Consider the following 21,604-nt stretch of genomic DNA (forward strand, 5'->3'; position numbering starts at 1 on the left):
ATCTATCTCTGGTACCTTGAATGGGAGAAAATCAATCAAGAGGATGTCCCCTTTCCCAGTACCTGCCCACCAGCACAAGCCGTATCGCAGGCCGTAATGCTCCAGAATCGCCGGGGCGAGTCCCGCCTTGAGGCCGCGAAGCAGATATCTTTCCTTCACCCTGTCCCGGCGTCTCTCTCGCTTCCACGGTCTCCTATGTCGTCTTGTTTCCTCGCCTCTTTTCCCCTCACAGTCCGCAGCAAAGGACAAAGGCGGAAAGCCAGGGTCGCATCTGGCCTTTAACCGCCCCCCTCTCCTTTTACAGTGCGTTCATTTCATTCTCTCGCTTTTCAACTCCATCGCCCCCCTCCTGGGTAATGCTAATAGGGACTCGGATCATTCCTCGTGGCTCGGATGAGCACAGAATGGGGAGGTCGCTAGCCGGCGTCGGCAAACATGTCGTCGGGCATGTAGTCGAAGTTTATCAAGTCGGCCTTTAGTCCCGGCGGCGACAGCTGCGTGTCTTCCGTGGGCGCCGTCGTCGAGGACTGCGCAACCGACTCTGTTTGACCCGGGACAGATGAGGCGCCTCGGTCAGTAAGCCGGGGATACATGTAGAGGGGCAGCATTTCTCCTTGGCATACCGTTTTGACTGTTCAGCGAGGCCAGGCTGGCAATGCTCGAGTGCCGGCTCTCGATACCGCCAGCGGCGGCCTGCTGGTGGCGGCGGTTGGAGCGGCGGACAAAGCGCACCGCCTCGCTCTCGATCCACATGTCAATGTTGCGGTCGTTGCAGACGGCGTGGGCCATGAGCGACGTCTTGATCTGCGTCGCCTCGTCGAGTAGGCCGCTATACTCGCGCTGCAGGCTGGCGTGCCGGCTCTCGAGCTCGTCCTTTGTCGCCTCGAGCTCGTGCACCCACTGCTTCTTCTTTTCGCGACACTTGGACGCGGCGATGCGGTTGCGCTCTAGGCACCGGCTGCGCTTGGCGTCTTGCTTGGGCTTACGCCCGCCGCTAGTCGCCGCCGTCTCCGATAGGTCCGTCTTGGACCTCGTCTTTGGCTTCTTCTTCGGAGGCTTCTCGCATTTCGACGGCGGGGGTGAGGATTGTGAGTCGGCCGCGGCCAGGGACACGGCGCTGCCGCTCTTGCCCTTGCCGCTGCCGTCTCTGGGCTTCTTGAGCTTGGTGGCCGATGCGGCCGACGGCGGCGACGAAGGGGTCGTGCGATTCCTCTCTGGCGCGGCAACGAGGGCAGGCGGCGCCGTCGTTGCAGCATCCGACGACATAGCGTCGCCGTAGATGCTGCCGTAGTCGAGCGTGTTGTTGTTGTCGGCGGCGTCGAACATGCGCGGCGTCAGGGCAAACGGGGCGGGCGACTCGGCCTGCTCCTTTTCGTTCTTGATGCCGTACAGCGGCAGGCCCATGCGTGGGTCGAGCACCATGTCCGAGACGAGGCCCATTTGCGTCGCCAGGTCGCCTCCGCCGGCCTGCATGCCCATGTCTAGGCTGCCCATTTCGGCCGCGGCCATGCCGTCTAACTGCTTCTTGCCGGACCTCCTCCCCCCCGTTTCCTAGTTCTGGCCTTCTGCTCGACGCGAGCTTCCGAGGAAGTGGTGAAGAGGGCCGTAGCAAACGGAGGTGAGTCTGGGTTCTTTGTCGCGCATTCGGCTATGGGGGTAGAAGCGCCTAAGAGTCGCGGTCGCGGGTATTGGTGCTGGCGGTGTGTCTGCCTGACTCCAAGACGGGTGAAATCAATGCTCTGATGAGAGTGGCTTGGTGGTGTTGCCCGGTTCTGGAGTGGGGAGCAGGCGATGGCGCGCCGTTGGATGGAGCTCGTTGGCGATGAATCGTGGAGGGGTGGGGGCTTGGTTGAACTATTGCCCTGGCGAGACGAGGAGGAAAAGGGTTAGGGGAGCAATGAATGAGGTCGGGATATCTGGACCGGTGATCACGTCGGAGGCAGGCTGCGACGCCTGGTTTGATAGGGTGGGGGATCAATGAAGAGGGGCTTTGATCCGAGAGGTGAATCATTCGTCTTCACAACCCTGGGAGGGGGAGGCAAGTTGCGAAGATATAAATGCAGTCGCACGAGCACAGGCAAGATGCAGCCGTACGGCACCCTCGCCACATCATGTGTGCGTGTACAGGCTACTACAGCATGCAATCATTGCTGTCTTGGCCGCCGAAAAGGACCAAGAAATGCGGGATTGGGGGTCGGGGCAGAACACGCACACATAGACACATATACGCACACATATACGTTCAGCAGGCGAAACGAGCATTGAGTTAAGTTACCGGGGAGAGAAATGGAGAGAGGAGAGAAGGAGAGGGAGGGAGGAAATGCTCCGCCTGCGCGGTTCAGCAGGCGATGCTCGGCGCGCAGGGATTCCAAGCTGGCCAAAGCTCGTCGCCACACGCTCCCAAAGTGCCGGACACATGAACATGGGGAGACTTCCCTTTCCTTTTGCATGCAGGGATGGGAGGCCCCATGTACCTAGGTACAGATTAATGTAAGTAATGTACATGTTCCATCTCCATCCGTATTGCGTCCATGTTTTGCCTTAAACGGCACATGGGCGACGACCCTCTTGCTCGCGACGACAGCGTGTGCTCTCAGCTCTGCCTTGGTCCCGCGGCCAACGGAGTTATTCGAGTCGAGTGGTTCGTCCCGAAGCTGGCGAGGCACATGCGCCAACATGGATCTACTGTTGCACTCACCGTGGCCGGTTGACGGCACTGTGCTCCATGGGCATCCTCTAGGTAGGTACCTTAGTACGGAGTACAGTGCGCACAGAGCACAGTACGTACAGAAGGCAACTACAGTGCAGCCCAGAGAAGACCGAATGTAATTACAGTACCCACATCTACAGCACATGATGGTTGCTTCTCTGATTCCGGAGCAAACGCCGCGGACACAGATTGGCCCGAAAAGGAAAAGGGACTTGTTGGATGCTTCCGGTGATTGGCCTCGGCTTGCCGGCCGTCTGTACCGTACAGTACGGAGTACCTCGTACATACAGTATGTTATGCATGTCCTCCAAAGACTGATGGACTGTACCACCATGTGTCTCTGGGTCCGTGCATGCAGATTATGACGGACAGCAGCCAACGAGGAGGCGGCCATTCGTCGCCTCGCCCACCCAGCGCTAGTAGTCGATCGTCAGTGGGTTGTACTGTACCGTAGCAAGCAGCGTGGCCGGCGGGAGACCGAGGTTGCGCTTGCAGCTCCTGGGCCGCCGGTGCATGAAGCTATTCAGAAGCTTGGCCCTGTGCACTGCCCGTCGGGGGCATTGTGCGGAGGAGGAGGGAGCGAAGAGGTGAGACGCACGGGATAATGCATGTTTGCAGAATGCCCTTTTCTACTGTACTGTACTGTACTGTATATGCACACACGCACGCATGCAGTACTGTACACACAGGCGGGGCGGATCGGTTGACTGCTCGTCATCCACCACATCAAACCAGCGTCCATATTACCTATTCCAAAGGCAGCCGTGAGAGGGATGCAGTACTTGGTAGAGAGTATCGGATGACCAACTCGACAGGCACGCAAGATGAGATACCGCAGGTGAATGAGGACCCGCCGAGGCCGCGTCGAACGAGGCCGACAGGTCCGAACCAACGAGACCGAGACAGACGACTTTTCCATGGGGGAAGCGCATATACCTACTTCGTAACCGTAACCATGGCTGACTGGGAAGTGTGCATGTTCCAGAGCCATGATTGGAGGTTGGCGATGCTCCTCGTCGATACTGTACTGCACGTCTGCACACTACCGGACACACTCTCTCCCCAGAGCGGGCTGCCCTGCTCTGTCGCCGGCCAGCCCTCCGCGGGCGGCGACCAATCACGTCGGACCAGGCCGGAGGCGCCCGAGGGAGCCAATGAAGATCGACGACTGACAATCGCCGATTTCCGTCTTTGTTCAGGACGTCCAGGACCCAATGCTCCGGGAAAAGAGGGTGCACAGTGCCTGTTGTTGCTGTCGTTGTTGTGTTGTTGTTGTTGTTGTTGTTGTTGTTGTTGTCATGGGAGAGAGTGATGGGATTTCTCGATCGACACCAAAGGCTCACTACCTAACTAGCCTGTCAACTGCCATCGGTGGCTGACGGGGGCATCTCCTTGTTTCTTAATTGTCGCCGCCGCACCGCAAAGTGCAGGCATGGTTACCTGGCATTCTAGCGATGCTCTCCAACGAATGTTGTGCAAGGCATGAGGACATCCGTCGCCAGTCGCGTGACCGAGGGGCACGCCGTTAGTCGGGAACTCCTTCTGGCAGGTCTCGGTACATCGGGCCCAAGGGGGGCAAATGTATCTTCACCACCCGGTCCCGCTTAAAAGAACCTCGCCTCCTCCTAGTGCGGGGTGTATTCAGGTAGAGAGACCCGGTAATCAAGTCTTGCTTAGCCGTCTCAGTTCTATCAATCGACAAGTCACGTGCCCTCGCGACGCTTCCCAATGTCTCGGCTTGAAAGGCGCGTCTCCCATTTCGCGCCAACTCTTCGTCTCCAACAACAGCAGAATTTGCGTCTCCCACGCCCGTCCTCCTCAGCTATTCGCCCGCCGCCATGGCCGAGCAGCAAATGTGCGCCCCCCGCGTCACGACGCAATACCTCGACAGCTTCGTCGGCCGCCTCGTCACCATTGTCGGCAAGGTGACGCAGCTACGCGGCGACCACGCCACCATTGACGGAGACGGCACCGTCACCGTCGTCCTGAACCGGGTGAGCCTCTCTCAATCCTGGTCGGTGTTGACAGCTGCTGACCCCCGGCAGGACGCCCACTTGGTCAACGGCAACGCCGTCCAAATCATCGGCAAGGTGAACCCAGACCTATCCATCAAGGTGCTCAGCTCCCGAGACTTGGGTGCCGGCGTTGGTGAGTACAACTTCCTGTCAATCGCCGCCGTCGACGACCGCTATTTCCATGGACAACTGGCTAATATCTCGTCTCCAGACTTCGGCCTCTGCACCGCTGTCGTCGAAGCAACTCACCGGCACAAGAACATTTTCATCACCGACGGCTAGCCGACACCCAAGACCCAGACAGAAACGTTTGACGCGGAGGGCGCAACGCCAGTGGGTTGTCATAGAAATCCCGCCATGAAGCCGACCATTACACTGGTCCCTCCAACTATATCTTTCCAGGCGTATCAAAATACCACGTTGCATTTACGAAGTCATAAACGGGGCGCAATGGGTTGAATTCATGGCCGAGTCTGAAGCCATCGTCGACTGCCGCCTTGGAGCCACGAGGGGAATTGTGTCCAGTGTACATACACATAGCCACCGCTGCAGGGCGGTAGGAGTAACCTGGCCATCTGCAGGGTGCCAGAAACAAGACGGGTTCCTCGGTTCCCACCATGTCGCTGATTCAAGTCTGAAACCACATCAACCCTCAGCTTATCAAGTTTGTCAACGCCAGACTGTTGCCCAGCAGTGGTTCATAGCAGGTACTAGGTGCACAAAGTGCCATTGAAGAGACCCAGTTTGTTCTTCTCTCTTGGTCAGTTGACATAATGCTTTTACTCTCCCTCATTCACCATTTCAGGTCTCCCCTCCGGCTCTACTTCATGTTCTGGAGCAGGTACTTGACGCCCGCAAAGGCCTCCTCGCCGCTCGGCACAATCTGGCTGGCCGGCAGGATGAAGCCGTAGCGTCCCGTGTCGCGCAGCTCCGAAGTAAACGTGTAGTCCGACTTGGCCACATCGTTGACCCAGTCGACGCTGCTGCCGGCAGTGCGGTAGATAGTAGAGCAGATGGGGCCGTAGCCGAACTCGAGGCCGTGGACGGACCGGATGGCCTCGACCGCGCCGCCCGCCAACGACTGCAGCTCGTCGTTGTTGGGAGCGACGTCGTCACACGTCCATCCGTAGGCTAATCGCCGTCGACGTCAGCATTCGTCTGCTGGCAAAGAGAGCGCAAAGCGGGATGAAAGCGACCAGATTCAGGGGGTGAACGGAAAGGGCAAGTTGGGGCACAGCAAGGCGAGAGAAGCACGGAAATGGGCGAGCACAAGACTCACGGGTCATAAAGAGCTGCGAGTACGAGTGGTAGTCAATGTACAGCTTGAGGCCCTGCGCCTGCTTGACCCGCGCGAGGAAGCTCGTCAGCGACTTGGTCTCGGGCGCGTCACTTTCGCTCTCGCCCCGGTAGTCCTCGGCGCACGGGTTCGTCGACGAGCCCGGTCCGTCCCACTTGTAGGGCCAGTTGCGGTTGATGTCGCGCCCGAGGCAGCTGCCTTGCGAGCTGCGTTGCCGGTTCTTGCGCCACATGCGGTTGGTGGTCTGCGAGTACTTGAAGCCTGGCCGGAGTCAGTCTGTCAGTCTCTCTCTCTCTTCGTCCGTCTTCTTCTCTGCCACGCCTCCTGGCTCTCTGGGAACCCTTGACGTTGTCCCGACCGTCTCCTGAACGGTACTGTCTCCCGCAGACGACACGTAGGGGCAGCTTACCGTCTGGGTTAACTATGGGAAACAGGTAAAAGTCGTACTTGTCGACAAAGCCCCGGATCTCCGCGTCGTCCTTGTATCCGTTGAGGAGTGAGTAGGCAAAGTACTCGACGACCTGCCGCGTCACATCCCGTGTCAGCCAGCAAGTCCCCCAACGCAGGGGATAGGGAGGCTCTCGGACCTTGGAAGCAATCCACTCGCGGGCGTGCACCGTGCCGTGAAAGACAACGGCAGGCTTGCTCCCCTTGCCGCCGCTGCCGTAGAAGTGGATGCCCGTGATGGCGTTGCCCTCGAGCGACCTGCCCGAGGTGACGACCTCGGAGTTGTTGGGATGCTCGGCCTGGAGCGCTTGGAGCCACTGCAGGTGCTCCTGGTAGGGGTGGTACGAGTTGAACCAGGTGTCGTTGGCCGAACCATCTGCTCGGGCCAGGGTGAGTCTCGCGGTGAGCTCCTGTCTTCCTCTATACACATCTTTGTCCGCTCTCTACGACATTTCTTCCCCGGTCGTGTGTCGACACGGCGCGCGAGAGGGGACAAACATGTATGAGCATGGATCACATACCGGCATAAACCTCAAAGGAGGCCTCGTCGGCAATCGACTTGCCGAGGTCCTCGTGCATGGTGATGAGCTCGAAGCCCTCCATCTCGCGACGAAAGTCGTCGAGCTTGGCGGGCGGCACCTCGATGTCGGCAAAGGCGCCCTTGCGCGAGGCCGGCTGCCACACGCCCAGGCCGAGCCGGGCCACGACGTCGTTGACGCGCTGCGCCTCGGTGCGCACCGGCACGCGGAACACCTTAAAACCGTCGTAGCTGATCCGCGTCGGCGGCGGCGGTGGCGCGGCGGCGGCCCAGGTGGCGGTGGCCAGGAGGCATGGCAGGATGGCGAGCGACGTCTTCATCTCGACTCACTGGGGGGGTCTATGGGGGTGTTTCTTCCCTCTCTCTCTCTCTCTCTCTCTCTCTCTCTCTCTCTGTCTTAAGCTATACTGAGTGGCCAAAGGGGGAAGAGAGTGGGCAGGACTGAAGCGAGGCAAGCGCAGGCAAGAAGGACCACAGAGCGGGAACGAGAGACGGACGAGGACTTCCCTATCTCTTTTATCCCCCCCCCCCTCCCCGGGCTCTGTTTGCCATTGTGTCGCCCTCATCACCACCGGCAGTGCAAGCACCGTCTCCCTCTCGCGCCATCCCAGCATGCAAAGTGACGAGCTGCAAAGTAACACCAGGCGAGGCGAGTTACAGGCCGGCGGGGCAGGACAGCCACCTCATGCTACGGCCGCGTCGAGCAGGTCGGCCAGCTCTCCGTATGGCGAGACCTTCCACTTCGGGACAGGCCCGCGGGTGATGTTTGTCTCTAGCGCCGTCGCCGTGGGTGGGGGGAAGAGTAGGAAACGGCCGGCGCGGGCGGCGGGCTCTCCACATCACTCCGGGTCGCCCGGCCCCGGCTTCCCAGCCCCTCCCCACTCGCGGTGCTGGCCAGCGGCTTGGGCCCAAACTAGAAGCTGCGGGCAGTCTTCCAGCATCAAGCTTGGATCGAGGCTCTTTCACTTCGAGGACCCTGGTTGTTAGTCGTCTATAGTTTCCTTGTGGCCGTATGAAGGGGGAGGGGGGCGGCCCCCCGCATTGGCACCGCCAGGCCATTTGCCGATCCCCCGAAGGCGAGCAAATGGCAGTATAATTATCGACCTGCCACATTCAGGCAAAGGGCAGAGCCAAATGTGCGCCGCCCAGATTGCCCACGGGACAGCGGCTGGGCCGAGCCCAGGGTCAAAGCCCATCAAGGCCGTCGTATGGACCAAGGTCGATGCTGGACATGGCCATGGGCATCACGGGTTTGCAGCACTGGGAGAAAGATAAGCCGGGCCTGGCACACTATGCGCCTGTATGCGGTAGGCCCGAGATTATGGCCTGCCGAGCGGGATGGTCAGGTTCCGTCTTCTCATTCGTTGTTGGCAAAGCAGGGGGGGGTTGAACCTTGATAACGAGTGGCAGCCAGAGGTGTGGTCAAAAGAGACGGGGAACTCGCGACCTGATCGACAAAGATTTAGACTATTCTCCTGGTGCCGTTGAATTGTGATTGCGGGCCAAGTGAGAAATTGAGCGGCGGATATGTGATGCCGACAGTCTTCATGTCGTCAACGCGTCCTCGCCAAGATCAAATATGCTTCTGTTACCACGTCGTGCTCTGGCCCAAGTTCATTTGTCGCCCTCATCTATAATGCAGATACAGTGGTGATTACTCCCCTTTTTCCCTCGCGTCATCCACGGTCGTCTAAGAGTCTAATCCCCCGGCGGCAGAGAAACGTGCCCCATGTGAAAGGCCTCCCTCGTGCGCCACGAGCACTTCTGCCCCTTGCCCCCCTTGCCCCCCTTTCCGGTGGGCAGCGCCCCGTTTTTGTCGGCGGCGGCGGCGGCGGCGGCGAAGCGGGCGTCGATCCAGCCGAGCCACTCCGGGGCGCCGGCCTGCACCACGGGCGTGTGCTCGAGCCCCGGGTAGAGGCTCAGGTGGACCTCGTTGCCGCCCTTGCCGCAGCTGCTCTCGACGGCGCGCATCGTAATCGGCGCCAGGACCGTCGTGTCGTTGAGCCCCTGCAACACCAGGACGGGCGCGGGCGAGCGGGAGCCCTGGCCCGGCGCCTCGGCGTCCTGCCACCGGAGCAGGGTGTCCATGTCGCGCTCGATGCCCGGCAACGAGACGAGCTGGTCGCGCTGGCCCTTGAGGTCGTCCGTGAGGGCCAACACGGCGCTGTTGCACAGCTGCGCCGTTTCGGCCAGGCGCACGCGGCGCCGCATCGTGTCCGACAGCAGCGTCTCGTGGTAGCTGGCGTTGGCCCGGTGCACGGCCAGGGGCAGGTAGGGCAGGAAGGCCGAGTGCTCGGCGCCTTCGTCCAGGCCGCGCAGCACCATGTCGACGGCGTATGTCGCGGGCGCGAGGGCGACGGTGCCGAGGTATGCCGCGTCGTTGGCCACGAGGCCGCTCTCGGCCAGCTTCCACGCCGCGCCGCCGCCCTGCGAGTGGCCGGCCGCCATCCATTTGCGCGTCAGGACGTGGCCAAAGAGCCGCCGCGCCGCCACGACCGAGTAGTAGACGTCGGCCGCGTGCGCGTTGAAGCTGCAGTACTTGTGCTGCGTCGCGTTGTTGCCCAGCCCGGCGTAATCTGTGGCCACGACGGCGTAGCCCCGGCTCACCAGCGGCTGCCAGGTGTCATAGTCGAATAGATTTGGTACCGTCGACGGCACGCATCTGGGGAAGATGCCGATGGTCCCGTGCGCGTACGCCACCAGCCGGAACTTGCTGCCCTTTTCTGCTCTGTGCTTATTCGTTGAGTTCTCGTGAGCGGTATCGTTGCCCCGGGCGTCGTCCCCCTCATCAAACCCCCCGGCCGGCGGCGCCCCGTAGGGAAACGCAACGAAGCCCGTCGCCGGCACCAGCGTCCCGTCGAGATCCACGGTCGTGTACTGGAACCGCCAGATGCTTGTCCCGGCCTTGATGCCCTGGCGCTGGTCCGGGTTGACGGGCTGCAGCTTGAGCACGTCGCCGGGTCGGCTGCCCGTCATGTTGCTTGCCGTGGCGTAAAAGTCGGAGTCGAAGTTGGTGCCAATGAACATGAGGGCCTCGGCGCTCCCCCGGCGAACCGCCTCCAGGCACTTGTCGCCGCACGAGGCTTCCTTGGCCTCGTCGGCCGTCACGTTCGCCTGCCAAGCCGCCGAGGCGGCGCCGGCGCCGGTGGCGAGTGCACAGAGGGCGAATTGGGCCCGCATGGTGGTGGTGAGCCGTCAGCTGGAGCCTTGATCTCCAATTGAAGCCAAACTGGTATCTACTGGTTTATGAACGTGATCTTTGCTTCCCGGCGTTCGAGCCTTCACGCTCGACTGTTCTACGGATAGCACGAGAGGGACGGCTCCTAAATACTCGGCACCCAGCCCTGGTGCTCCCGCGGCAGTCCATCCGGTGTCTCTGCTCAGGCCGTCGTCTCCGTTCTTCTTTGCCGATGCAGTCCCTGTTCTTCGAGACAAAGAGGCGGCCGGCGTGTAAGCGAAGCTTTGCCAATAAACTCCGGCGAAGCTTTGCTCAAAGTCAACTTGACATTAGCCGTATCCGTCGGCTTCCGCCTGACGCGCTGTTCTGAGGACCCTGCCAGCCCGCCGACAATGACGTACAGGTCGGCCTGTCCCTGTTTGTCTTTGAACAGTATTGTTTGTGCGGCGCGGTGTAAGTTCGCAACCGGTCTATGTCCGTGTTGACTGCCGTGAAAATTTACCGACTTCGACCAGTCTCGGCAACGGCAACGGCAACGGGTACCACCTATACCATCTACAAAGTATTACGACTATATTGGCCAATTGACGAGAGCATATATGATCGGTAGAGCCATATTAATCTCGTCATCCGTGGGAACCCTGGCTATTTGGCGTGCTAACTGGTCGACTTTGGTCAGGTTTAACGGTAACGGAGCTCTCACTGCTGGGCCACAGTGACAAAAATGGGACCAATGCCATTACAAAAGTCATATTAATCATATGGTAAGTATCCGTAGATATCAGGCTAGCTCTTTCGCCAGGTATTGGAGACCTTCATGACGCCTACGGAGTATAAGGCCGGCAGACAGGCCTGCAAAGGGCGTCACTGGGCCTCCAAGATTCCTTTTACTCATGCGTAAATGGGGCCTCAAAACCACCACCCCTTCTAGCTAGAAACGTGTATAGTTAGTTTACTAAGTTATTTTACTGCTTATTCACATAACTGTTCATTCACTTATGTCGCCGCCTTCCATTTACGCACGTGCTCTCAAACGCCCAGTTGAGAGTCTAGAGCAAGGTCACTGTGAGGAAACCACTAGGTTGTGCAGGCAAAAGTGAAGTGACACTCCAACAGATGACCTGGAAGTGGACCTATATGCCATGGAGGTGCTGGTGGCAGCCGACAGTACCTAATACGTCACAATAAGGAGGGCTCGGTCAAGTTGGAGCCGAGGCAAGCCCACACAGCTTGCGGAACAGGTTTGCCTCGCCATTATGCGAGTGCGGGTCGCCGGACACTAGCTGCCAGGCGAGCATGTTCCGCGTGCCTTTATGCTGGAGCTGCGCCATGGAATTACTCGTGCTTGCTGTCTGCAACAGCCATCTTCTCGATGATGGCGGAGTAAAAGAAGCCGGCTGCCGCAAGGGGGAAGAGGGAGGGAGGGAGCTGAACTTCATCTTATAAGCTCGCAGGGTCTTCATAGTTGCAAACTTGCGATGAGTGCGGCGGCACATAGCTTGTGTATGGGAAAGTGCTGAAACGCAAAATCGCGATTACAATCAACAGATGCCTCTATAAGCCGCTTCCGCAAGCCATGCGCCTTCTGCAGCGTCCTCTGCAGTGGGCGTGATCGTGGCCTTTTGCCTTCTAGTGGCCCTTGCCGTCATGTTTTGACGAAATCGCTGTTTTGACTGGACCGCGGTTTTGGGACAGCAGATGAGCCTTTTCGGTTTCAACCTTGACCTAAAAGCTTAGTTCGATCACGTTAATCTCAGCCTGCTACCCGTCTCGTCCGGTGCCGAGGGATTCCGTGGGGCCTTCAAGTGCAGGCTGTTTCATCACTGTTACACACTATTATGTTTGACTAGTTACAGAATAGTCAACCGAAGGCCATAGAAAGTTCACCGCCTTCTAATGTGCCGAGCTTTCTTACGCCCAAGTCATAAACAACTGTATGTAATTCCTCATCAACCTAATCTTTATTCGCTCTCGTTGCTGCGCTTCAGGTCAAGTGCGCCATCAAGTTCAGTATGCGCCCAGAAACCTCCACGGCTGTGCTGGCCTTTGTCGGCGGCACGGCTGCCTGCTTGCATGGTGATGCGCTTTACGCTCGCGGGCCGGGCCCCAGTCTTGATCGGTCTTCACGATACGTGCCGTGAGTAGCCAGCGGTTTCACACAACGTGCGGCAAAGTAACTGACCAGTTAAACAGAGCGTTGTTGAGACGGCAAAACCAGCAGGACCGAGTAAATATCTTTTTCGGCCAGGTTCAAAACGTCGGCGCAGAGATATATGGCTGCTACGCTGGTGGTTCTGACGACGCAGACAAAATACCCAAGGGCATCCAGCCCAAATCCGTCAGTCTGAACGGGGAAGGATTCGACCCAAATCTTAATCTGGGCGTCATGGTCTACTACATTAAAGCTTCCCAGAATTCCGTCGTCATGTTCGATACGTCCACTGCAAAAGCTCTCGCCGACAGCTGCAACCAACAGTTGAAACAGCAGACGGGACTTGGCATAGACAAAGTCATCCTCAGCCATGAGCACGGGGATCATGTCGCGGGCCTCAACGCCGAGAGCTTGAAGCAAATCCCAGTCGTGGCACAAGACTCACTCGTCGAAGGGCTGAAGGCCAAAGGAGGCGACGACTCGCCCTTGAAAGAAGATAAATCAAGAACTTACGTGCCCTTAAAAGAAGGTGAATCAAAAGCCTTTCAGATGCAGGACGGTGTCATGAACGTGACAAACGTCCAAGCCCACACGCAGCTTGGGACAGTCGCCATGATAAATGGGGTCGCCCTGATGGGGGATGAACTGGAAAGCACCGTCAACTTCCTTGTCAGCAAGAACACGCAGCAGCAGAGCGGTCAACTCCAGAAAAGTAACAATATACTCGGCGAGAACAACGTGGAAAAGGTCTTGCCGGCTCACGGAAGCGGAGCAGCCATGTTCGGTGGACAGTTTAGCCTCCAACTTCTGCAATCGAACCAACAGTACTTGGAGCTCATGGCTACGAATCCGCAATCCGTCTGCGGGAATCAGCAGCAGCAGGAGGGCAAGGCCCAACTCGCTCAACAGATCGGCATCAAAGCAAACGACATAACAGACGCTTATTTCGACACGCACATCAACGAAAATTGCAAGACCGTGGGCGCCCAGGCAGGACAGGCAAAACAGGGACAGAACGGAAACAAGGGAGGGGGAGGAGCTCGGGGGGGGGGGCAGAATGCCCAGAAAAAAGGGAGCCAAAGAAAGGCCAACAAGGCGAACGACATAAATGGGAATTAAAACCAAAACTAGCCCTGCGAGTAAGAATACGAGCCATACGACCTGGCAAGAAGATGGAACAGAAGGAAACAAGAAAGAGCGATCATGGCATGGCACCGGCTTCGAGGAGATAAAGAAGGAGCTGAGCAAATGTGAACATAAATCAGAAACAGCGGCTCTATCGGCTGGGCCGCCGAGCGTAATAGATTTCATGATGTGTGTGTGTGTGTGTACACCAGATGAATGTCTTATGTTCGAGGCATGAGCGGCATTGCTTGTAGGAGATTACACTATCTATTCGGAAAAGCTGTCTTCGTATTCATATTGCGACGACAATTACTCTTGTTCGTAGCCGGTCAACCACTCGTCCGCCTTCGTTTTCCATTCATCACCGCGCCGGTTTTGTACCTCCCCCGTTAGCTTCATAACGGCATTCTCGACAATACTACGGCAAAGCCCGGCGGGCTAGTCTTCCCTTCATTAGCAATGAGTCTTCCTAAGGCACTCGTGGATACATCTATATAGTCGTATTATGACACCTTTGCCAATGCGGCTAGGCATAGCTAGTAACTGTAATGAATTCTAAACAGCTATAGCAGGCGGCCACTATCAGAAAATATTAGCAAATAGTAGAATTACTCTTAAAGACTTTCCTTGATCACTGTTCGAGGAGGTAGGAGGCCTACGTGGAGGATATATGCTGTTGGTCGGAGGGTAAATTAACTGAAATAGCATTCGTCACGTTTGCATGTTGATGACGCGCATACAGTAAAGGAAATGCTGGGTCTGGCCGAGTCTTCCCTGATGCCGTGATTGAACGGCCTCGTTTTCCAGACTCCCCTGGCCACGGTTGTTAGACTAGTCGACCAGTTGTTGGACTGACCGTTCACTGACTACTCGACAGACTGCTTGGCTGAGGGCTCGACAACTGCTCGATCGAATACCTGCCACTGCCGACGTTATATCGCAATCACAGTCTTTACACCGTATGCTCAAGAGTAACCACAAGGCGTAGCCGACACTAGATCTCTGACATACACTCCGACCACTAGTCAAGCCCTCGAAGGAATCCAATATGTCCATCCCAACCATTGACAACCCTCACGCCACCCGTCGAAACAGAGACCTCCCGCAATACCAGGGCGGCTGGCTTGTTCATGCTGTTCATGCATTATTATTCGCGCATGTATATAAAGTCTAGGCCATTCTTCCCTCCACTCCGCAACAATGCCTAGGAACGAACAGGTCTTAGAGCACCCCGTTGTCCTCCATCCGCAGCAGCTCCTCCGCAGCCGCCCACACATCATCCGCCCCCCCGTCCATGAATAGGGCCTGATGATGCTCCTTCACGGGACTTAATGCCCCGTCCACTCCGCTCACGCCGGGTCGGCTTCCATCCAAGCCCTCGTCGTGGGCCGCTGCGAGTGACGAATGGCCATGCAGACACCTCCGTATCCTGGCCGAGACGACACCGTCATCCTCGGTCTTGCCTGAGTCGTCGCTCCCCTCGCTCTTTGGCTTCTTGTCCAGATTCTTCGGCAAGGCCTTGTGCAATGGCCCATCTTCCTCTACGCGTGATGCTTGGGCCCCGTTCTCCGAAACGGGCTGCTTGGAGGGCGACCCACGTTGTTTCCCATTGTCGCCGTCTTCATTGTTCCCTGCAGGTCTCTGCTGCGCCATCGACATGGACGCCTTGATGCCCCTGAGGCGCGATGTGAACCGCTCAAACACCTGGATCCTCTTCTCCGCCGCCTCGGCCCTCTCGCGCCACGTGGACAAGTCCCTCCTCGCCGTGCGCAACTGCTCGCTCAGCGTCCCCACCTCTGCACTATCCTGCGCCTCGAGCTGCCTGCGCAGCTGTGACGCCTCGTCCGCCTTGGCGCTCAGGCTTCGTTGGAGGCTCTGTACCTGCGCGTACAAGACAGTTGTGCTCGACGTGGGACTCTCAAACTTGGAGGGCGGCGTAAAGTACGTCGTGGGCGCTCCGTCGATGCCTGAGCGGCCCGGGGCTGGCGTCGACAGCGGCCGCACGAGGTTGAGGTGTTGCGCAATCGGGGGCTGCTCGCGGTAGGGGACCATGGTGCCCAGGCTCGGGACGGGCTTGAGCCTCCCGCAAAGCACGGGGCCTTCATCCGCAGACTGGTGAAGTGCGGGCATTGACCGTCTGGCGCCGACGCGAGGAGCCGCCACGGCGTCTCCGTCAACAGCACAGGTGCTTTGTCCATCTCCCATCTCGACATCACTGTCGCTATTTCCAGAGGTAGAATTCTTGGCAGCGTCTTTTTTGCCGATGCAAGACCTTGGCGACTTGTCCGAGTCGTCACGCGACGTTTCCAGCCCTGCCTTAGAGAGCTGACCACACTTGCGAGGCGAGGCAGCCGCCGGCGCCTGTCTCGAAGCGTTCTCTTCGGTGCACTTACCCTTGCCAGGCAACATTGGCCTGTCTTCAGCCGAGCCTTGGCTCTTAAACAGTGCGGCAATGGCCTTGACAGACCCTCGTTTGCTGAGCGCTCCGGAGCTGCTGGACTGCATGGGCGATTGCACCTGGAGCTTGATTGGGCCGCGCCACGGGCCAGGAGACCTGAAAGCTCGGGACTGGCGGCTCGATGGGCTCTTCTCATATGCTGTGACCTGCCGGGGCGGATTATGCTGTCCGTCAGGCTTGGCCTGTTGTCCTGGCTCCACGTACTTGACCAAGTCCAGGCTGCGCGGCACAGCATCGCCATCGGCAGTTTCAGAGTCTTGATCGCTGCTCCGTTTCCACTGGCGATTCTGTTGCGCACTTTCTCGAGGATATAAGAGCTTAGGCGTGCTGCCAATTGAGCCTCTCTGGGCGTGCTCTGTGCTTCGTCTCCCATCGACGTTATTCCGGGGCGTCCAAGTTGAATTGTTGGGCGCGATTCGTCCGACATCATCCAGACTCTTCCCAGCAGGCCGGAGCTGCGTTTCGTTGCCCTTTACACTTATTTCCGACGCCTCTGATCCGGGCAAGACTGCGTTACGCCCGAAGTCCGCCGAACCATGTCCGTGCGGTGAGTGCGCGTTGCAAAGTCGAGAAATGCGCTTCTCCCTCGGACTCATGAATTCAGTCTGATTCTCCTTCTTGTCATTGCGCGGACAGTATGACGGACCCGCAGAGTCGTCAGAACCATCATAAGAGCCGACATTGTTCGATGACCGAGCTTTGCGAAACCGTCCCTGCATTCTCCCAATCCTGCCCTCAAGGGGGTCAGGAGACAGCAGTTCAGTAAATCCTCCCCCTGAGTAAGACATGATTTTCTGCGCCGTCTCTGAGCTGTCGTGTTCGTGTCGCGATCTAGAGGATATTCGTGGCGGGACAGTGTCGAGGTGTACTCGCGGATTGCTCTGAGACGTCGCCTTCGGCTGCTGCAAAGGTTGCTCCTGGTTATCGACTGCTGGTGGTGTAATGTTGGAAATGGCTACAAATTCTCCATGATTCATTCCTCGTGCATCCTCGTCCTCGGGGATCGTCAAGGTCACGGTCGGCTTGGGCGACTGGCTGGATCGTCCGACTGCGGCTTCTTCTTTGCCTTGCGGAAAGGCGCCTTTGTGGGCGGTCACCCCTTCGTCGTCCGTCAAGCTCTCTTCCTTGGTCGGGCTCAATGTCTTGACACTCATCTTCGGCAGTAGTTTGTGGGAGGCCGCGTGCACGAGCGATCTTGGTCGCCGTCTCCTCAGCCCAGCCGTCGGCGTGTCCGGCTCCGGGGTGCTGTGGCGCTTAGCCTGGTCATCTTTCGGCGCATCCATGTCTTGCGGCATCTTGATGGTAAAGGCCTGCGAGGCGGATGGGCGCAGCGAGGGGTTGTTGAGGTTGACAAGAGACACGTCTCTCCGGTGGTGAGTGCCGAGTGACTTCATCTGGCGAACGACGTCGCGCCAGTTGGCGATGAGCATCTCGGCGATCCCATTGGCCACCAGAATCTTGTTGACGGTCGGCGGCCCGGACTCTTCGTTTTCTGCCTTGGTCTTGCGCCCGCGGAGAAGTCTGTGGGGGCTCAAAGGAAGCAGAAGCATTCCCGCCGTCGGGGCCGCCAGCTTCATCGTGTACTGATCCAGCAAGTCCCCCATCAAAAGCGGGCCAAATACGATCCCCAGGGCATGGTAGCCCATCAAGTCTGCTGTCGGGAGCGGTCTCCCGTCCGCGTCCTCGCGCGGTGTCACCTCTGCGACTCGACCGATCAAGCTCAAGAGGCCGACGACGGCGCAAACGAGCTCTCGGCGGAACTGAGACTTGATGGTGCCAATGGCCAGGGCGATGAGTCTTGCGCGAACTTTGGTCTGCTTGGTTCGCGGAAACTCGGGTTCTCCGTTGAGTTGGGAGTGAATGGCAACCAGAGCGTCGAAAAGGGCAAGAGACCCAAGGATCCCTCCGGGAAGAACAGACAGCAGCCTCTTGAAAGTAGACGCCACGTCGTGGACAGAGTACGAGATGTACAGCGGAAGGTTGGCGCAGCGAACCGTCCCGGCAATGTCGTCACCACCGGATTCCAGGCGACAATAGTAGTCGAATAGAGCAGAAACAGTCCTCACAGACCCAGAGACTCGAAAAACCCCACGTGTGGCTGCATTCTGGGCGAGATATTGTGCGGTCGCGCGGAGACAGGTCGGCAAGACTAGTGAGCAGGGGGAATAGTCCTGGGGCAAATACATCATGCTTTTGCCGCTCAACCGCACCATTTCCTGTATACAAATGACTCTCGGGGGCTCGCGGCGAGAACGGATAATGTGAGCGAGATCTGAGACGCTGCGTCGATGCCGTGGCTGAAGCTGGCGAGGGGGGGGCGGCCCTGGGGGGGGGGGATGATCATGATGAGGACTAGATCGGAGGAGTCGATGAAGCCAGCCTCTCTTCTCGGGGCTTCGCACAGCGTCAACCTGAGGGGCGTTGTCAGCATTGAAGGAGATGGGCAAGTCGGGGACGCCCACCCGCTGCTCGGCCTCGAAGTCGTCGACAATCAATAGCCTCACGCCATGCTGCGCAAACAAGTCAGCCGCCATGCCCCACAGTTTGAGATGGCCACAGATCATCGCACCTTTCTCGCCAGCCGGTTGTACTCGTGGACAAAGATTGCCCGGTCCTCCACCTCGTCCGTGTCGCTCAAGAGACCGAGCTCGCCGCTGCTCGTCGTCCACGTCCCGCTGCTGCGCACCTGCGAGGGCGCGGCCAACAGACTGTGTACGCTCGCGCTGTGCGGAAACGGAAGGGAAACGGAGCTCGCCGACGTGGGCAACCTATGATGCGGAGCCGCACGAGGGGGGCGCAGGTGCTGCGAAGACTTGGAAGCCGACAGCCGCCTTGTTCGACCCATGAGGTGAAGCTGCTCTGGGTTTTGGAAGGGGAGCAGCTCTTCTGAAATGATGGCATAAGGCTGCGCTGGAGTGAACGCGGTGATGTTGAGCCCGTGCGTGCGTCGGTGTCAAGGGGCGCGGGCTGTTGTTTCTTGTTCCCTTTACCGCGCGGCTTCCATGGAGGGCTGTGAAAACAGACGAGGTACCCGTTGCGGCGAAATATGGAGAGCAGGGCACGGGAGGTGCTACAGACACCATGCGTGGATGCTTCCTGTCGTCAGTTGCGCCCGGGAAAGCTCATGACATGGCACGGCTGGAAACGAGGAGGCTACCTCGGACGTCGACAAAGCCCAAGGACAGCCCGTCAGCTTGTAAAGCCTTTCTGTTCTGGGCGCGTTCGGTGGCAAGGTGGAAAAAAAGGGGCGACGGGGTGGGTGACGCATCCTCATTCATTCTACCTCTCTCGAATTCAGAGTACTCACCGGCCCTCTCTGCGGACTCAACGTCCGCCAGATGTCTCATGCACCTAGGTAAGTCGTGGCTCGTCCGGTCAGACATTATCGACGGCTTGCCCAGACAACAACGGGCGACGGCAACGGAACCAAGACGAAGCTTTGCCACCAAGAACGGGCTATGCCAACACCCCTAATTCACTGTCCCATTCGATATCCCCAGACGCCTCCAGATCCGCCGCGTCCCGCCCAACCAACGCTTTCTCAGCGGCGGGCCAGGGCCGAAATTGCCTTATCGCGTAAGTAAAGTCATGAAAATCCCACCCTCATCTTCCGTGTCGTTGCGTCATGATCGATGGCCCGCATCCTCCTCCCCGTAGAGCAGCACGTATTTTAGAATGTCCGAGAGCGAGATGATGCCCTTGAGCTTGTTCTCATCGTCCACCACAATCAGTCGATGCACGCGGCTTTTGCGGATCGTGTCGAAGATGGAGTCGAGCCGGTCGCCCTCGCAGCACGTGTAGATTCCGGGGCTGTCGTCGGGTCGCTTGCAAAGGGCGTCGCCCACCGAGCCGTCCAGCTCCTCGTATGCGCCGCCCTTGATGCACGAAATGACATCGACAGCTTCGAAGGCGTTGAGGACCCTGTTCTCGGAATCAACAATGGGCACGCAGCTGATGTTGCGGTCTACCATCATGTGGATGGCATCCAGGACGGTGCTGTTCATGTGCGCCGTCGCTAGGTTGGTGTAGGAGCCGAGGCTGACTTCGCGGACACTCTTCTTGAGCAGGACGGTATTGTGTTCGTTGTTGACGGCGATGAACTTGAGGATTCGGTACTGGGTGATGACGGATATGACGGTTTCCCTGCCCGTCTCGTCGTCGACATCGACCAGCGGAATCCGTCGGGCGCGGGTCTTGAGCATGCGGCGACATGCCTCGTACAGGGGCCGGGCGGGATGGACGGAGACGGTTTCGATGGGGATGGCGCCGATGGCCTTTTCGATATCTGCCAATCATGTCCCAGTCAGCGATGCCGAAGCTGTCAAGCCCTGGTACAAGAGTGCACGCGTACCTCTGAGACTGCACAGGCGAAACTGGTCCAACTTGCTAATCTCGTCGGGAAATTGGTAGTAGTACTGGATGACGTTGATGAAGTCTGTGGCCGTCAAGATGCCGGCGAAGCGCGACGTTTCCGAATCCCACAGAGGGGCCGACACGATTGCTAATGCCTGGGCGTCAGCATGCTCCAACGCGTGTGGCGCGGGGGCAACGCACAGTTCTGGATCAGGATGTTGAGACTCTTCTTGATGAGCAGATCGGTATCAAGGACGATGAGGCGAAAGGACAGAGGCAAGACATCGTAGCTGGTGCGGACTTTGAGGAAATCGCGAATGGCTCTCTGCAGCCCGGACAGTCAGCTCTACCACCGACTTGGGAGAGGGAGAGGGAGAGGCGTACCAGGCCTTGTCGCTGTTCCTTGTCGAGGGGGCTTTCGGGGGCCGTCGCGGGGGCAGCCATGGCGGCGCTGCTGCCGTGGGACGTCTTGAAGCGCAGGTAGGAGGAGGGAGCTACGAAGCGAGGCACGCGCAGGTTCGCCGATGGCTCGCGACTGGGGCCAGTCGAGGCCGCTGATGGAGCGAATACTGAAGGAGGATCCGGGCTTGGGCCTGATGCTGGCTGCTCTAGACTTGGCCCAGCCCCGATTCCGGCTGCTGGCCCAACACGACGGCTGCCCGGTATTGGCTCGCGAGAGTCAGGCAGAGGAGGGTCGGCATTGGCCTGGGCGGGGTCGGCGCCAGACGGGGCGCTAGGAGGCGCGGCCGTGTCCTTGTCTTCCATTCGGACAAGGGAGGGGGTCCGGATTGCCTTGTCCAGGATGTTCGAGCAGCCGCGTTTTCTGATGTTGCTTTGCTTGCAACTGTTCCGACGGCCGAGGTGGGGGGGTGAAATTGAGGGTGGATTGCGGATCGCGGGAAGGGGGGGGGAACCACGAGGTTCAGCCCAGATAAGATAAGGTACTTCAGGAGCTGTCGGTACAGTACCTGGATGTCACTGCCATGATGGACGAGCTAGGTACCTTGGGTACCTAGGTAATAACTAAAGAGAGGGACGAAAACGTAGACAACTTCAGAGCATCCGGTTTCGAGCGTCATCGAGGCCTCCTCGAATGACAGGACTCGTACAGCACACACATGACAAGTCCTTTCTACGGCATGACAGGACTCTGCTTGTGCGTGAACCTCGCTCTTGGCGTCACTTAATGACTCATGTCAATGCTCTGTCGACAGGCCTCGAGCATCCTCCCAAGTCTCGTGCAGAGAAACGGGTGACACGCTCGAGGGCAATAATCCCTCGCAGACACCTGTGGGTCGTCGGGCTCAACAAGCTATGTTCAGATGCGGCAC

The 21,604-nt window shown here is 58.6% G+C and overlaps 7 protein-coding genes across 7 annotated transcripts; 2 read left to right on the forward strand and 5 right to left on the reverse strand.

Moving 5' to 3' along the window:
* Positions 1–416: 416 nt before the first annotated feature.
* HRG_11837 (bZIP transcription factor domain-containing protein) lies at positions 417–1,494 on the reverse strand (the record flags this gene model as incomplete). Its single annotated transcript, XM_044870307.1, has 2 exons — positions 417–541; positions 624–1,494. The coding sequence occupies 2 exons, from the start codon at positions 1,492–1,494 to the stop codon at positions 417–419; spliced, it is 996 nt and encodes a 331-aa protein (XP_044714603.1).
* Positions 1,495–4,548: 3,054 nt separating this feature from the next.
* On the forward strand, positions 4,549–5,007 carry HRG_11838 (replication factor A protein 3 domain-containing protein; the record flags this gene model as incomplete). The annotated part of the gene is made up of 3 exons (XM_044870308.1): positions 4,549–4,704; positions 4,756–4,858; positions 4,937–5,007. 3 exons carry the CDS (start codon positions 4,549–4,551, stop codon positions 5,005–5,007), a joined length of 330 nt encoding a protein of 109 aa, XP_044714604.1.
* Positions 5,008–5,545: 538 nt separating this feature from the next.
* Positions 5,546–7,327, reverse strand: HRG_11839 (zinc carboxypeptidase domain-containing protein; the record flags this gene model as incomplete). Its single annotated transcript, XM_044870309.1, has 5 exons — positions 5,546–5,856; positions 6,005–6,283; positions 6,432–6,543; positions 6,610–6,845; positions 6,991–7,327. 5 exons carry the CDS (start codon positions 7,325–7,327, stop codon positions 5,546–5,548), a joined length of 1,275 nt encoding a protein of 424 aa, XP_044714605.1.
* A 1,378-nt stretch (positions 7,328–8,705) lies between these two features.
* HRG_11840 (secretory lipase domain-containing protein) lies at positions 8,706–10,187 on the reverse strand (the record flags this gene model as incomplete). The annotated part of the gene is made up of 2 exons (XM_044870310.1): positions 8,706–9,720; positions 9,802–10,187. The coding sequence occupies 2 exons, from the start codon at positions 10,185–10,187 to the stop codon at positions 8,706–8,708; spliced, it is 1,401 nt and encodes a 466-aa protein (XP_044714606.1).
* A 2,010-nt stretch (positions 10,188–12,197) lies between these two features.
* On the forward strand, positions 12,198–13,456 carry HRG_11841 (metallo-beta-lactamase superfamily domain-containing protein; the record flags this gene model as incomplete). Its single annotated transcript, XM_044870311.1, has 2 exons — positions 12,198–12,322; positions 12,379–13,456. 2 exons carry the CDS (start codon positions 12,198–12,200, stop codon positions 13,454–13,456), a joined length of 1,203 nt encoding a protein of 400 aa, XP_044714607.1.
* Positions 13,457–14,683: 1,227 nt separating this feature from the next.
* HRG_11842 (rhoGAP domain-containing protein) lies at positions 14,684–18,765 on the reverse strand (the record flags this gene model as incomplete). Its single annotated transcript, XM_044870312.1, has 4 exons — positions 14,684–15,003; positions 15,061–18,331; positions 18,383–18,430; positions 18,490–18,765. 4 exons carry the CDS (start codon positions 18,763–18,765, stop codon positions 14,684–14,686), a joined length of 3,915 nt encoding a protein of 1,304 aa, XP_044714608.1.
* Positions 18,766–19,543: 778 nt separating this feature from the next.
* On the reverse strand, positions 19,544–21,038 carry HRG_11843 (CBS domain-containing protein; the record flags this gene model as incomplete). Its single annotated transcript, XM_044870313.1, has 5 exons — positions 19,544–20,205; positions 20,272–20,421; positions 20,475–20,598; positions 20,658–20,767; positions 20,933–21,038. 5 exons carry the CDS (start codon positions 21,036–21,038, stop codon positions 19,544–19,546), a joined length of 1,152 nt encoding a protein of 383 aa, XP_044714609.1.
* Positions 21,039–21,604: the final 566 nt, after the last annotated feature.

The sequence above is a fragment of the Hirsutella rhossiliensis genome, assembly GCF_020360975.1.
Source record: "Hirsutella rhossiliensis strain HR02 chromosome Unknown scaffold00023, whole genome shotgun sequence".
NCBI lineage: Eukaryota > Fungi > Ascomycota > Sordariomycetes > Hypocreales > Ophiocordycipitaceae > Hirsutella > Hirsutella rhossiliensis.